General features: G+C 34.9%; 1 protein-coding gene across 1 annotated transcript; it reads right to left on the bottom strand.

The window, feature by feature from the left end:
* Positions 1-2,268: 2,268 nt before the first annotated feature.
* On the bottom strand, positions 2,269-12,975 carry LOC149951418 (cytochrome P450 4V2-like). Its single transcript, XM_090169085.1, has 9 exons — positions 12,786-12,975; positions 11,724-11,836; positions 10,719-10,807; positions 7,170-7,360; positions 5,634-5,697; positions 4,938-5,061; positions 4,057-4,200; positions 3,399-3,569; positions 2,269-2,301 (listed from the first exon to the last, which is right to left on the bottom strand). The coding sequence occupies exons 1-9, from the start codon at positions 12,973-12,975 to the stop codon at positions 2,269-2,271; spliced, it is 1,119 nt and encodes a 372-aa protein (XP_090025211.1).
* Positions 12,976-16,447: the final 3,472 nt, after the last annotated feature.

The raw sequence follows: 16,447 nt of genomic DNA, 5'->3' as shown, positions 1-16,447 counted from the left end.
CCACATATTCATTCTCCCGGATTATAAATAAATACATTCTTGATCTTACGGCATCTTTTAAATACTCTTTACTTTATTTGCGCTACACGAAATAACGCGGATTGGCGAACAATTATTAGGCCTATTTATACCATATATCCTGCGCCCAAAGAGATTTGAAACTCCCAATACCCCCCGCAACCCTCTATTTTTTGACGATGGTGGCGCCCCTCTACGTTTGGGAGAAAGCTTTTGCGATGCCATAAGCAGAAAATGACTTTTTTTTTCCGGCCGAGCGGCGGTGCTGTTGCTTGAATGTTTTGACGCGTTTTCGTGGGAGTTTTTAGCGACCAGCAGGATCTCTAATTGTTACCACCTTACTTTAGAGTAGCGTTCTAAAGATGATACTTAAAACCAAATTTCATGGCCACTAAAAATATTAAGCAATTTCCAAAGTATTAAATATATTAAAATTTTATAAATGGTTTTTTTTAGAAAAATTTAAATTATAAATAAACCGAGGCTGAATTGAACTATAAACTGTTCTATCTAGATCAAAACAAATATTTCTTAAGGGAGCATTAAAATGTTCTTGATAGAACATTGTACAGTTCTCAATGAGACCCAAATCGGTTCTATTTATAACTGGCTAGTTTCAAATAGAACAGTGTCGGAACTGTGATTTCTTAGAGTGCAGTGGTACTTTTAAGACTTTTAGAGTCCTCATTTGTACCAGGACCCAAAAGTGACTGTTCTACCAAAGCCCGACTATAAATCGACTCTTTGCGCTACAAGTGTTACTTACCAAACACCTTAAAAATATATTATTCCTCTAATGAATGTCAATGTATTTTCAAGCATTATTTCTAGATTTGTGTTTTAAAAGCGGTATTGCAGTGGTTTTATTGTTATAAACATATGCATTAGATAATTTGAAATTTTGCAAACACATTTTAAAACATTTTTGGAAAAACGTTGCAAAAATTAACATCACGAGATTGAAAATCCGCTCGGAAATTTATTACCGTGATTTCACGTGCATAAGTATCGTTTTGTGGGCTCTTTGTAACATGTGGGTTTTCATTAAAACTGAATCTTCTCGATCCACTGATTTTAAATTGAATCTGAAACAGAGGTGCGCCAGGAATGTCAACATGATCCTGTATCCAAAAGACGGCGCTACAACCATATAAAAATCACATAAATATTCGGCTCAAACTTGAAATTCGTAGGAAAAATTAGTAATTCATTGTAAAATTATTTACCAAATTAAAATAAATGAATTTTAAATAATTTTATAATTTGAAAGGAAAGCTAGAAGGAGAAAATAGAGTAATCAGGTCTACAAATCCAGGTAATTTCTTAGAAAAAATCACTGATAAATAAACTGGAGCACCAAACACTAGAGGTCGGCGTTTGGATAAAAATTAACCGTTTATTTGGATAATATCCATAAACAAAAATTATCCAACAAATACTCAGTTATTTTTGGCTTTTTCCCCATATTAAATCGTTTCTATCCATGAATAATATCCATGGATAAACGGTTAACCGCAATTTTTATGATTAATAGAAATTTTGCCAGTTAATTTATCAGTTACGCCCGATCTCTACCAAACACACGCAAAAAAAAACGCAGCTAGCTTTTAAACACGTTTACGCAGTTATGTATACAACTTTCAATATGTTGAACGTTCTACGGAAAGGGAGAAGAGATTTTGCATTTTTCCCCTTCCGACGGCAGCCGACGTTAAAGCGTCTAACCAATGAAAACTGTATTCAAGAAAATGCACGACTTTTGAAGTGTTGCGTTCTCTTTGTGTTTGTTTCTCCTAGGTAACGCGGCTCTGAAGATGAAAACGACACGTATTATAATTATCTGTTGCTTTTGGAAATTGACTTAATATGGAGTTCACTCAAGGTTAAGTTTATAGTTTTACATGAGCGATAGAAAATCTATTTTATTGACAGCCCGACACCATCTTGGAAAATGGAAGGTACCAAAAATAATTTAAACGGTTACTGGTTAGCTATTTCGATTTAGTTCTGAGGCGTTACAGAATAGGAAAAGTCGCGAATTCTTTTTATAATTGAATCGTGGATTGAACCAAACTAAAGTGAAAAATGTTTGAATAAATAGTTGTGCAATACCGAGGCATTTTCGGAGTCCGTACGAAAAGGGGATGAAGGCGAAAGGGGGAATGTTGTCCGACTCGAACCTCTCGGGCTGAAACAATTCTGGGTTGGCGAAGTGGCGTTCGTTTTTATGAATGAATGAGATAAAAACCGCTACGTTGGTTCCCTTCGGCACATTTCTACCTTCTGGAAATAAAATAAATGGGTTTAAGAACTTATCCTTATATCCCAAAGCATTTATGACCACAGGGAAGGTAGTTTTAATAAGTTGGTTATAGTTCGTAGTAGCCCAAATAAATGCTCGTACTGTCTCTACCACGCCAGTTAATACTAATACTGTAAAATTAATATTTGTGTTGAAGAATGACACTGATGAGGATATCTGCGGTTACTTGCACAGACGTGAACATACTATATTTGATCAATTTATAACATCTAATCGCGTGCACCATGGTAGAAGTACCATTAGTGTTTTAAACCAAACAAATACCATTTTGTGCCAGTCTACTAGAGAGCATGTACTTACTATGTTTAATTGACAGTTAGGGAGAGACATGTCCTTGTTTAATTGACCGTTAGGAAGAGACATGTCCTTGTTTAATTGACAGTTAGGAAGAGACATGTCCTGGTTTAATGGCATAAAGCCAGAGATTAATATGAAATTAACGTATTATACTTACTAATTTTCATTTCCGCTTTTAACTTTCTTGCAATAATAGCAGACGGAGGAAAGAGTCTCAACACCTCCTTTGATTGTTCATAAAACGAAAAATAAAAATAAAAATGCATTTTCAGGTAGCAGAACTTACGCCGGGCCCTTGAATATTGATAACACTGAACAACAAAGAAAATGTTTCGGGCTTCGAATTAGCTGATATTAATGTATTTTGGTCTGCTGAGCACGAATATGACAATAAAAAAGGTTGGTTATCTCTGTTTTTTTGAGATACAGTCATAGTGACTATTCAAGTCATTATAATGACTGGAACAGTCACTATGACTGTATCTCAAAAACTAGAGCTAACCAACATTCTCTAGCAGAAAATTAAGTTGGATAATAAACCCTAGCAGAAAATAAGCTTCAACAACATACCCTTAGTTTGAACAATGTCTCAAAGCATAAAATGATTCTCGACAAACAACAATGTTTCATAGCACAAAATGGGTTTCAACAATAGACCATAGCAGAAAATAAATCGGGGTTGTAAAAATAGCAGAAAATGAGTTTAAAACAACTGGCTATGCCAGAATTTAGTTGCTTCAAATATACATGAAAACGATACCTTGACGACGCATCTAAGGTATTTCAGTTTGGCGATGTTTTCCCAAGTGAGTTGCTGCTCGTCTGATCCCAGGACATTGGTCAGCTCCTGATGTATCTTCTCTTGCACACGCGGATTATGTCCAATTAGGAATATGGCCCACTCCAAAGTGTTTCGCGATGTGTCGTACGCCTGAAATTTGTACATTACAATTCCATCAGTCTCGAAAAAAATTAACTGTTTGAAAAGTGATTGCCTAGTTTTCAGAAAATAATTATCGGACTGTGCTTAACTGTCGTTAAAGTTATAGAAAATTGCAATGGGAAGTCCTAATGTAAAATTTGCAAATCGACCATATTGGCCAGAAGTACGCTAACAAGTAAGTGATAGGCGGCCTCAACTAATGCATCACTAGGACTTTCAACTCTGCATCTGATTGTTAATAAATCAAACCTCTAAGTACCTCTTTAATATACAAACGTGGAAATTATTAACCATTGTTATTGTTTAAGTGTTAGAAGAATAGCATCTAATTACACACGCGCATTCTTTAAATAAGTGTGCTTAAGCTTCCTGAAATGGTTGAAGAAATGCACCAAGATAACGCGAACCGACTCTAGACATAAAACTATTCGTTAGTTTTAACTGAAAGCTTCTAGAGAGCGGTCAGTGTACTTACAGCAAAAATTACACTTAAAAGGTCGTGAACTTTATCTTCAAATCGGTTCCAATATTTAGATTTTTCCGAGAATTTCTGTATGTTGTCCAAAGCGCTCAAATAGTCAATTTCACCTTTTCTTTCGCTATTGCTTTCGGATATTTTCTGTTTAATAAGAAAATGAATATTTCACCACAAATATATGATTTTATCATTAAAGATCTTTCATAAACTGTTTAACATTACAAGTTCAGTAAAACTAGAGGTATATAAAATATCCTATAGGGGTTAGTATTTATATTCGTATACTACTAATGTCAGTGTGTTGAAAGCTGTACTTTTGCAAGTTCCCATTGATATTTCAAAACATTTTTGGAACAAAAAATACGGCTGACACAATACATCGCTTGAGTCACTTCTAAAATGATAAAATGATATGTAAGAATCTTTTACATTTTACATTGTAAGGCTGAGTAAATAACGTAGTGTATGGCAGGCAAAATCACACGTATTGTAAAATGCATCAATTTTCAGTCCGACATTGGAAGCGAAGTGAGCTGCTGACATTGTAAGTATTAATTTAAAAATATGTAAACCCTCTGACCCACTGAAATTAAATTTACATTTAGAATCAACATTGTGGCGTTCATTGCGGCTTAAAAATGATTTCAGAAAATCGTTCACCGAGTTTCAAAAACTACAATTTTGGGTTTGAGTGCTTTCGTTACGCCAATATATAATAAAACAGTGGTTTAGCGTATAATAATAAAAATATTTAATAATAATAATAATTATAATAAAAGGCTTACAACAGCAATATTCAAAATTGTTTCATTACACTTTTTTATCGTGGCCATATTAACGTTAGGTTCATATAATGCGAGACAGCATAATTCCCTTACCTTTATGTGATTAAATATAGATTGGAAGATATATTTGTTCTTTTTCGCCAATGGAGTCAGATTGAACAGTGTGTCCGAATGCATCCAAGGCTCTGAAATTCTCGCTCCAATTATTTCCAGAGAGCTAAACGAAATGACGAATCCCCATTTAGTACGAAAAACAATGTAGCAGTTACCTTGGAAAGTTATTTCGCGACTCAACAGATTAAAGCAATTGGCTAAGTTTTAAAATTTTAGGCCTTAAAATATCTTTTACCTTAACAATAACAGACTTTTAAAATAGGTTAAAATTTATAAAATAGAGAAACGAAAATATATAAAACATAATCAAATTAAATTATTTAGTAATTTTTTTAAACAGCGCTTTTAAAACTCCTTTATTGGTAATATCCCATAATAATTTACTGAATCGAGATAGCAATTTTTATAATTTGACCTTCAAGACCCAAGGCTGATTATAGAATAAAGTCAATTTTATCTCAATGACCGTGGCCTTAATGTTTTTAAGTAAATCTCACGTCACTGTGATTCACTTTTATAAGTGTAGAAGCGCGTACTAGAATCACCACAGGAATTTCCGATTTTGCCACGCGCGTTACAAACTTAATGCCATGTTTTTTGACATAATATAAGAGCAACATATTATATAGATCACTTTAGAAAAACATTTAATTGTTTAAGTATGAAGAAATGTACCTTTCGTAAAGATGCAACATTTGCTCCATTTCTTTTTCGTTGGGTTGATCTTTTAAAGTGAGATCTAAATTCAAACAGCTTATTAGTATTGAAATTAGCATCGATAATATTATCGTCGGATTCGTCGCGTTGTGTGAAATCACTTCAACCATATTTTTATTCTATTTAAACCGATCGTCGAGGGTTTGGACACATGCCATTATTTTGTACGGGATTTCGGGATTTCGTAGCGGATTTTGGCGATTTTATCATTATTTTTGAATTGATTTTGGGATTTCAATGTTAATTTACCATAGAGAGAGTTAAAAGATTTTGCGATTTTAGACAAAGTGTACGGGATTTTGGTAAATGTCCAACCCCTCACCGATCGTCGTTTCACTTTTTTATTTTTGTGCTCATCATATCCTGAGGATTTGTAACCATCACGATACGTCCAATGGCATTTGTGGAAAAGCGATATTAGTTTTTTGAAACAAGATGACTATAGGTAAAATCAAAAGTAAGCATTCAAAGCAGTTTATTTTTGTTAAATAAAGGCTTTGCTAGTATTGGATAATGGGCTAGGAATATAAGGTTCAGGCCGAAGTTAGTGGCCCTCAACCGACACCTATTCTGACGAAATAATTTTTATCTTTTAACGAGCAACGCTACCTTCGTCTACGATCCCATCTCTATTTCAACAAATGAATTCGTCGTAAGTTCTCGACGTTGGAGGTTTGACGACGCCTTTAAAATAGTTGAAAAGTAACAGTGTCAGGGTTCCAAGTAAAATACTCACACATTTGAATAAAGTATAGGTGAAAACTATTCGTCAGTCCCGAGGATTCCTCGCATAATCTATTCGCCGAAAATATTCATCGAACCGTTCTAACGCAAACTATTTGCTCGGAACTTTCGGAACTTTTCAAGTGCTACCTGCTCGAGAGCAGATACCGTCAAGAGCCCAAGGCGGAGCTCTCTTAAATTCTTCCGCAATAATTCTTAGACTAGGCAATAGTTAAATTTCAGATTATTCGAACAATAAGTTTTGAAATAATCGGAATGTTTTGGTAACGCCATAGCTCAGTCCCAATCAGTTGTTTGAACGGTTCCGGAAGTACGAACAATGTTCACCCATGGAATTGCCGTGCTTACGCTACACTCTTCATAAAAACCTACGTAAGGACGTCCGCAGAAAATATAGCGGAGGAATAGACCGATCGAGAAGGTCAGTGGGAATAAATAACCTTTCCTTTATTTGGTGAAGACTCACTTTCCTTTTGTTATATCGTCGTCTGCTACATCGTCTTGGGCGAATGAGACATTCAACGACGTAATAACGTAGGAGCAGTGAGTTTTCATCAAATAAAGTAAAGGTTCCCATAGAGTGATTTGCTTTAAACTTTAGAATTTTTGAGATCACAGACGGAAGTTTAAGATCCACAGATCACCGGTGGATCTAATGACGGTTTATGTTTTATTCAAATCCATGGCCCATTTTATGCATACGACTTTTGCGGGGATTTCTTTAGTTGAAACGCTTCAATAAATACTAACCCAATGCGTTCTTAAACGTGAATTTGGTAACGAGCTCGCTCATGTCCACTTTTGAATGGTCGTCCAGTTGATTTATTTGATCTATTACAAACAACGCGTGCCGTTGCATGTTTTGATCCAGCGCAGACAAGTTCTTGTTGTGGAAGACTTCACCCAGAATGCTTCTCCTTTTCATGTTGTCTTCGTCCCCTCTAAATAAAATCACGACCATTCAGTGAATTATTTCGTGAAAGAAATGTTCCTACATTGATACATTTCGGGGCCCGGCTTTCCTGGTTCCCCTTCTCTAAGCCACTAAAGGGAATGTAAATATTTTAAACCCATCTTTTTATACTTTAAACCATCGGCTGGAAATTTGGTTCATGACACTCACGCCATCTGTAGACGGTGTGAAAACAATATAGGATAATAAATTTTGTTAAAAAGTGTATGATGATAGAACAAGAGTTGGATGGTATATTGCCACCAGACATGGGCAAAATCGCTAGTGATTTTGAGAGATTCACTCTCCCTCAAGAGTGAGAGTGGAACTAAATACAAATAAAAACTCTTTCCCACATTCGCTTTTCGACACTCGCCGAGTGCACTCTTCTTCAAAGAGTGAGATTAGTCAAGGTCACTAATTTCACTCATATTCTTTGCGGAAAACCTTAAATTTAAGTCGGGAAATTTGAATTCGTTCCAAAAAGTATATTTTAGCCTCCCTTCCCGTCAATAGATGGCACCACGCACTCCAGTAATGTCATTAATTTAAATTTAAATTCGAATTTCCCCCCTTCTTTTAATAGTCTTGAAAATCGATAAGAGTGAAAGAGCTGACCTTGACCACCTTCACTCTTTTCCCGCGACATCACTCGGCGGTTGTCGAAAAAGTGAAAACTCCACTCTCACGAGTGGAGTTTTTTATTTGGGAGTGGAGTGAGAAAGGTGTGGGGGAAAACCGCTCGCAAAAATTCACTCCGAGTTTTGCCCAACTCTGATTGCCACTTTCATATATACCTGATCACATGAGTTGATTATTTAAAAAAATTAGATCGTCCGTAGCTTGATAGAACTGCGCAACATTTAAGGTGACAAATAAACAAATATCAAAGCTTTTTGATAGTCAAAGCAATTTTACTTCTATTCTAATCTTAAAAGCTTTCTATAATTTTAAAATTATGATGAATTTAAAAAATAATTGCACATGATTGAATATCGTTTTACTGTACCCATAAGACGAAAGACACCAAGGCTTCCACGGTGTATTGAACACTTTTCGTCCAATATTTGATTGGAAATGTTGTCCAATACACTTGTAACACTTCTAATCAAAACGAAATTATATATGTAGACACTAGGAAAATAACAGGAAGGCTGGGTGCTCTGATCATTTCTTAGGAACGGGCGTCGTTGCCCGTCATAATTTTTGTTTGTGACGTTGTAAACTAACACTCGGCGCCGATTCAGCATTAAACTTCGTCAGAAATATAAGTTCTTTAACCTCATTTGTACTTTTTTAACCATCTAAACACGTGTTTCACCGCGAAGTTTGAATAATTTCGTGAAGCACATTATAAATCGTATAAAGCCACGTTCACACGTACCATCGAAAACATTTTTCCTCGATTCGGTCTCGCTGCGGCGCGTAGCGTTTGGAAATCTGTTTGTTCAAACGTTCGTTTGACAATGAGTTTTGAAGAAGATTGGGCATGCGTAGTATAACAATATAATTAGGAATTCATCTGCTCACGCATTTGAGTGACGTTTCAAAACATTCGCAACGTTGCAGAGGGTATGTGTGAACGCGGCTAAAGTGTAATCGCTTAGTACGCAGTTTCTTAGAATTAAGGAAAAGGTTTTTCCAAAAGCGCCCACTTTTTGTTGTCATTGGATGTAGATCATGTAGTATAGTTTTCTTTTGCGATATGTTATTGTACATGACGCATTTTTGACGACTGTGAAGGATCGAGTACTGAGGGTTACGCTAAACTTCTCAACGTCCACATGGCTGGGTTTCTACCAAATGACTGTTCCCGGTATAAAGCTTGGCTCACACGATGCGATTTTATCGTACGCGATTCAGAACGCGGTCGCACCAGAATTTCGTTCACACAACGCGTCGATAGCAAAGAAGAAAGCAATGACCATAAATGAAACAAGTCGTAGCCTCCAAATAGAGAATAAATTGCATCATTCAACTATTTTCTTATACCAGAAACATGCTCCCTAAAGAAATATAAATTCCCATTTTGACCATTTATTTTGGACATTTTATGTTTATGCTAGCATAAACCCGTCGAAAGAAGAGGGAAAAGCCCCGGTCCGTATGCTAAAATATAATTTCGTCGCGTGGAAGAAACTTAGAATTTTTCCTAAGGAATGTCTCCCGTTTACTCCCACTTTTAAAAGTACCAAAGCTGCCCGTCGCGTACGACTAAATCGCATCGTGTGAACCAGGATTTAGTCTTAAGACGGATGCACACATAGCCTTCGCGCGCGAAATTTCGCTAGCAAATCGCGTCGCGTCGCGTGACTTAAATAGAATGGAAGTCATGGCGCATGGGCGCGTGCGCGAAAATTCGCAAGCGAACCGTACGTGTGTTTGCGATCGCATCGCGCAGGTTTCGAACACGAGCTCTCCTGCATGACAGTTGGGCGTTCTACAACAGAGCCACCGATGCTTGTTAAGCTGCGACGTATTTCGGAAACAGATTCGGCGAAAGTTCTTTAGGTTTCAATAAAGTTATTAACTTCAATTTATACTAATACATTTTTAGTATTTATAAATAAACTTAATCAATTATTCTAATTTTAATATAAAATGCGATCGAAACTACGAATCGAACCGCGGGTGTATTGTTAGTAGACGGATGTTTTACCGCTGAGCCACCAACTCTCATTTACTCGGTTAATCAATGATAAGAAGGAAGGTTTATTTTTTAGTTAAAATTATTAATTGGTTGGGAATTAAACCGGGAGCGTGGTTTTAAGACATTGATATTTTGCCGACGAGCCATTGATCCCTTTTACACTGTATAATAAATCCGCAATATATTAATCAATGACATTTTCGTAACTCTTTAATCATCAGTAGGTGTATTTTTTTGCGAGACAATTTCTTCTAAAAAAGACATAAAAATTATATTAGGCCCAAAAAAATTCACGATTGACGATTTTTTGTAAAAAAAGGCTCATGGCTCACAAAAACCGACTCGATGACGTCACGAATCGCTACCAAAATGGTCGACGAAGCGTATCAGCCGAAGCGATCTGAAACGCTTGGACACGCAACGGTAACTATTCACACGACAAGATACAAACGTTGCGGGAGCACTCGCAACGTTGCAGAGGGTATGTGTGAACGCGGCTTAAGAAGTTTATTGAAACTAATCAGGCTTTCCTAAATCAATTTTACAAGGTCTTTTTTCCAATCTGTCTTCCATTAGCTAAAAAAACCCCAATTCCTCTTAAATTCGGCATGGTTTGAGTTTCGCCCATTTCTTTGAGTGCAATAGCTCCTTGGACTTTCCTAAAGTATATTATTTCCCGTAATAACGTTTTTCATACTTTGAGACAAATATACTATTTCCAACTGTGGTTTTTAGAGGATCATAGAATTCGGACTTGTCTAGTTCTTCTCGGTTGGTTAACAGTACCTGCAAAGAAAACGGAATTCTTATTGAATCAGAATTATTGTTAAGCGCCACTTTTAACGTAATGTAATATAACCATTCTCCTAAATGGTAGCAGAGTAATTTTGATCTAGGCTCTTAGTATGACGCCTTACCTTTACATTTTGAATTCCATGGAAATCTCAAAGACACTGATGGGCATTTTGCTTGAAGCGCCACTCAGTTCTTAATCCCTACCAAGATATAAGCTCAAACTAAGAAACGAAATATGCGCTTGTCTCTTTAAGCGCTCAAATGAGATAGCTATCTTGGAATTCACTAACGTTCGTGCCAGAGTAAGCGATCATTAAAGTGACGGAATTGCACTTCGCCTCATTGCCTATTCTTTCTTTTTGAAGACAATTATTTTCCGCTCATTTGCTCAAAATGAAAAATATATCTCAAATGAGCTGAGTAGTGCCTCACACTGAATAAAGTTTCAAACATTATGAACTTCAATATTATTTATTTGCATAACGATGTGAATTGTTAAATATTTAAATATAAAAAAGTCTATATTCGTACAAATTTATTCAGCTAAAATTTTGTCTAAGTTTGGTGGACGAACGCAGTTTTTCACTCAAGTTTGTAAAACATGTTGAATTTTTGTAAACGTGTGCCACAAAATGTTACTGCTGCTGACCGGAAACAAAAACTACTCATAAATGTTTAAAAAACATTTAAATTACAGAAATTTATATCACATGACCAAAAGTAATAAATATTGGTATTATTATTAATTATTGTGAAATCAGAAGGATGGGTGGGAAAATTATTATAGGTATTTAAATATAAGCCTCATCCAGATGCAAATTGCTATGTATAATATCTTGTTCGAATTTTGATATATTAAAAAGTTTCAGTGATGAAAAAAATTAGAGAAAAAAGTAGTAAATCAAACCTCAGCACTCTCAGCTGTGGTTAGAATAAGCAACTTCTTATGCGCCATCTTTATATAGAACATATCTTCATCCTTGAATAGATTGGCCATTGCAGTAAAGACGTGCAACGCAGCTGTTTAAAATCACGAATGAAGTATTTTAAATGAAAGTAAAAATACTTTGTATGAGAAACAAAATCTGTTCTCTATTTGTGAAAATAAAACGTCACTTTTCTCTTTTGACGCTAGCTTGGGAAAAGAAAACGGTGCTTCTCTCTTTAAAGCTCATTTGGGAAAATAAATTAAGTGCTTACGTAATTATAATTTTAACTAAATCTAACCGCTCAAAATGACAACTATCGAACCAAATAAGTTAGCTTCATTCCAAAACTGAGAAAAAAGAAGTTATTAAGAGAATGTTTAATGCATCGAAGTACCTATGTGCCTGGCTCCTTATGAGAAATATAAAATAGCCCTCATCCCTTTATCATTACACTCGCAGAATTACAATTGACTCACAAGGAGACTACCCGAGGTGTTTATCTCCAATTTTGTTCAAACTCGGGTGGTAAGTATATTAAATCCCTAAAAGGGTGGACAAGAATGGGCTTTCGTTTTGCGATGGCAACCAAAAATGTTTTTCACAACTTAAAAACTGATTACTCGTATTTACCCAATATATGTATATTTACTCATATTTACCAAAATTGACGTATATTGGTCCAAATGTACCAGATTTAGCCATGATCTGTATTATATATTTAATTGATGAACCTGTTTTAATTTTTTTTTGTTAGGGGGGACCCTTAAAATCTTCGATTTATACCATGTTAATTTTCATAGAGAAAATCAGTTTTTAAGTTGTGAAAAACATTTTTGATTGCCATGGCAAAATGAAAGCCCATTCTTGTCCACCCTTTTAGGGATTTTCAATTTACACGAACGTCTACTTACCACCCGAGTTTGAACCAAATCGGAGATAACCACCTCGGGTAGTCTGCTTGTCAGAGAAAGCGAATAAATCTCATCATGCTCGTTTGTAAAAATCAGTTTTGAATTTTTTGTTAAATCAATTGCACTTACTTGTCATTTTATCAGCGCCCTCTCTCGCCGGTTTGAAGAAATAATGCAAGTGTCCCAAGAAAGGAAGAGTTTTCATGCTGGCTATTTCGGCATTGTTTTTCTCTTTACTGTTTACGCTTTTGAACAAATACACCAAAAGAAATACAACTGCGGTGAACAACGACAACGCTAGGGTGGCACTGGCTTCCATTCCGGGAACAAGACGTTGCATTCAGAGCAAGATCAAATAGATTGTCCGAAAATTTCAAATGAAAGTCACATTTAAAAAACTGAAAGCTCAAATCCCGGCTTTGTACTGGTCTAAAAACACTTAAAAGAAATACAATAAATTGACGTCATAGGTTATAAAAACAGGTTATTTTACCTTTCAGCAAAATTCTAATTGATAAAAAAGTACTCTTTAACTATTTTTAGTCATTTTATTTCTTATACGTGAGATTTAATTGCTAAGAGGAAATACGAATTCAATAAAAAATATAACGTTTATAATATCATTAGAAATATTTCCTTACTAAAATTACCTGTGTTTCAAGTACAGGGTGTTTTTGTTACTGGGACAAAAGTTTTTTTTACAAAACTACTTAAGTTGAATGTTCGACTCAATTGAAACTGCAAAAATAATGCATGTTCGACTCAATTTAAACTGCAAAAATAATGCACATGGTAATCTCAATTTAAACTGCAAAAATAATGCACATTGTAATCTCAATTTAAACTGCAAAAATAATGCACATTGTAATCTCAAATTAAACTGCAAAAATAATGCACATTGTAATCTCAAATTAAACTGCAAAATAATGCACATTGTAATCTCAAAACTAAACTGCAAAATAATGCATGTTCGACTCAATTTAAACTGCAAAAATAATGCACATTGTAATCTCAATTTAAACTGCAAAAATAATGCACATTGTAATCTCAAATTAAACTGCAAAAATAATGCACATTGTAATCTCAAATTAAACTGCCAAAATAATGCACATTGTAATCTCAAATTAAACTGCAAAAATAATGCACATTGTAATCTCAAATTAAACTGCAAACTAATGCACATTGTGATCTCAAATTAAACTGCAAAAATAATGCACATTGTAATCTCAAATTAAACTGCAAAAATAATGCACATTGTAATCTCAAATTAAACTGCAAACTAATGCACATTGTGATCTCAAATTAAACTGCAAAAATAATGCACATTGTAATCTCAAATTAAACTGCAAAAATAATGCACATTGTAATCTCAAATTAAACTGCAAAAATAATGCACATTGTAATCTCAAATTAAACTGCAAAAATAATGCGCATTGTAATCTCAAATGAAACTGCAAAAATAATGCATTGTAACACGCTTGATGACTTACATGTAGGCCTGAGGTATTAGCCTATTGGATTATTATTATTTATTATTATTTGATTTCAATTGAGTTTCTTTAAAATTTGGCTAACTTTGTTTGTGATGATGTTCATACATATACTATTCAATATCATTATTAATATAATATTATAATAAAATATAATATAATAATACCAAGAATGTATTGATTTATACTCAGGGAGAATGAATATGTCGAGACGTTTTCCAACCTTTCTCTCAATCCACCCGTTGGTCCCCCCAGTACGCTCCTCCGCTAAAATAAAACGAATAGTCCTGGTATTTCATTGGCTGCTTAAAATTTACGTCACCCAATGCGATGGTAATCAAACGCCGGTGACGTTTTGTCTCCCCCCCCCCCGCGCGAGACGGGGAAAGGCGTTCAACGTGCCCGGCGATTGTCGCAACATAATCATTCTTCCTAAATATAAATAAATACATTCTTGATAATACCATGCATTTTTTCTAGGATTACAAACAACTATGTTATCAACGGATTTGTGAAATATGTTCGAAGTGGCCACATTCTACCCTAGCAAATGGAAAAATTAGTCGAGTCAGAAATATTTTGGGCACTGCTAAGGATCTTATAACTCTCGTTAGAGCTTCTGTAAAGATAATTAATATTTTTCGTAAACTTTAAGCAAACTATTCCATCCCGTTTACATATTTTCAACGGAGAAACTCGCGATCATTTTGTCCCAAAAGATGTTGCGTTATAAAAGTACTGGAAGTAGATTATTCTACTTTGCTTGACAGTATGCGTTTTAAAAGTACTGATTTGAGAGAGTCGATATTTTAAATACCAAATTACAAAAGAAATAGATTGAAAGATTTGTGGATTAGTATAGGCACTATATAGCAGATAATCTCAATATGAAGTAAGAAAATCATGTTGTACATGGTTCAAAGGGAAAAATTTCATGAAACGAGATAATTATTTATTTATTTTTATTTGATAATTCCGGAAAATCAACGGCGAACAAAATAATTGCTAAGCGAAATGACGCGGATAGTGCACTAGCAACTTTTCATATACAGCTAAAGACGCGTACAGAAAGTATTTATATTGGACCAAGGCGATGATGGATAACCTTGAAAATATTAAACCAATTGTGCGTGGGCATAAAAATACGTAAGCGGAAAGTGGAAACTGTCTGTGATTTTTATGGATCAGATTTTGCTACACAGAAACATGTAGTAGCCCCAGGAAACGCCGTTATATAGAAGACGCCATTAAGCTCTAGCAAGAGCTCCCTTAGTCAACAAAACTACCGCGAATACTGCCAACGATTCTAATAGAAGCTGCCACATCCGAAAAATCAGTTTGTGCTCTGAAAAGACTCCATTTATACCTTCGAAATGCAGGTGGCCAAGTAAGGCTCAATGATAGAGCGAACGATTGAGATTTTATTACCAATGAATTCATTGCCAAGTCGGATAAATGAAACAACACTATTTTAAATGTTATTTATAATAAAGATTTTACATATTTAAAATGATTTAGAATGATACATTTTCCTTTTCAAGTTTTGAGTTATCTCAATTTTATAATAAAAAATAACCCGGGCCCCATATAATATTTTTTAATCGTTGCTGCTTATGGATTGAAAATGAGCTATACTCGTCCAGTGGTATAGCCGAGGGGGGCGGGGCAGAAGGGTCACGTATCCCCCAAATGGTTTGGTTGTATGTATACTGTTTTTCGGGTGTTTTTCAAATAGGTGTCCGCCCTTCCGAAACCAAATTTTTGTGAAAATTTACAATGGGCTTAACTTGGCAATTTAACAAGAATATTTGGTAGCTTACCAGAAAATGCTCTTTATACATTGTGATATTTGTAAATGTAACACACTTTTAATATATACGTAAGAGCCGATATTAAGAAACCTTGAGTTTCAGGATAAATGTTTCAAAAATTGATGAGAGGAAATGATGGAGAATAATGATTCATTAGTAAGCATTATTTTATTTAATATTCTTTCGAAGTTCCCTTATCTTTTTTGTAAGTACTCGTTTGCTCTGCAATTACAGCATTTATAAAAATGCCCAAGGGCCGGTGAATAAATTTTCTTTCCCGATGATACAAAACCTTAAGTACGTATAAAAAAATTCATTCCTGTTAATCCATTGTGAAATTACATACAAATTAGAACACGGAAAAAAATAATCAATACAAGTTGGTTGGCTACTCCAAATAATAATATGGAATACCAATCGATTATTTGAATCGAATTAACCTTAAAATAGTTCGCGAATTCCTCTTTTCCAAATCAAATTCATAAAAGGA

Source organism: Leiobunum rupestre, chromosome 3 (genome assembly GCF_980474605.1).
Source record: "Leiobunum rupestre chromosome 3, qqLeiRupe1.1.hap1, whole genome shotgun sequence".
NCBI lineage: Eukaryota > Metazoa > Arthropoda > Arachnida > Opiliones > Sclerosomatidae > Leiobunum > Leiobunum rupestre.
This window is presented reverse-complemented; position numbering and strand designations above follow the sequence as displayed.

Bases quoted from the DNA above. Each gene is read 5' to 3' on its own strand.
- LOC149951418 (XM_090169085.1), bottom strand. From the start codon at position 12,975: ATGGAAGCCAGTGCCACCCTAGCGTTGTCGTTGTTCACCGCAGTTGTA. The intron at 7,361-10,718 runs GTATGAAAAACG...GATTTTATTTAG, and splicing joins AATAGTATATTTGTCTCAAA to AGGGGACGAAGACAACATGA. The intron at 5,062-5,633 runs GTACATTTCTTC...CATTTCGTTTAG, and splicing joins ATGTTGCATCTTTACGAAAG to CTCTCTGGAAATAATTGGAG.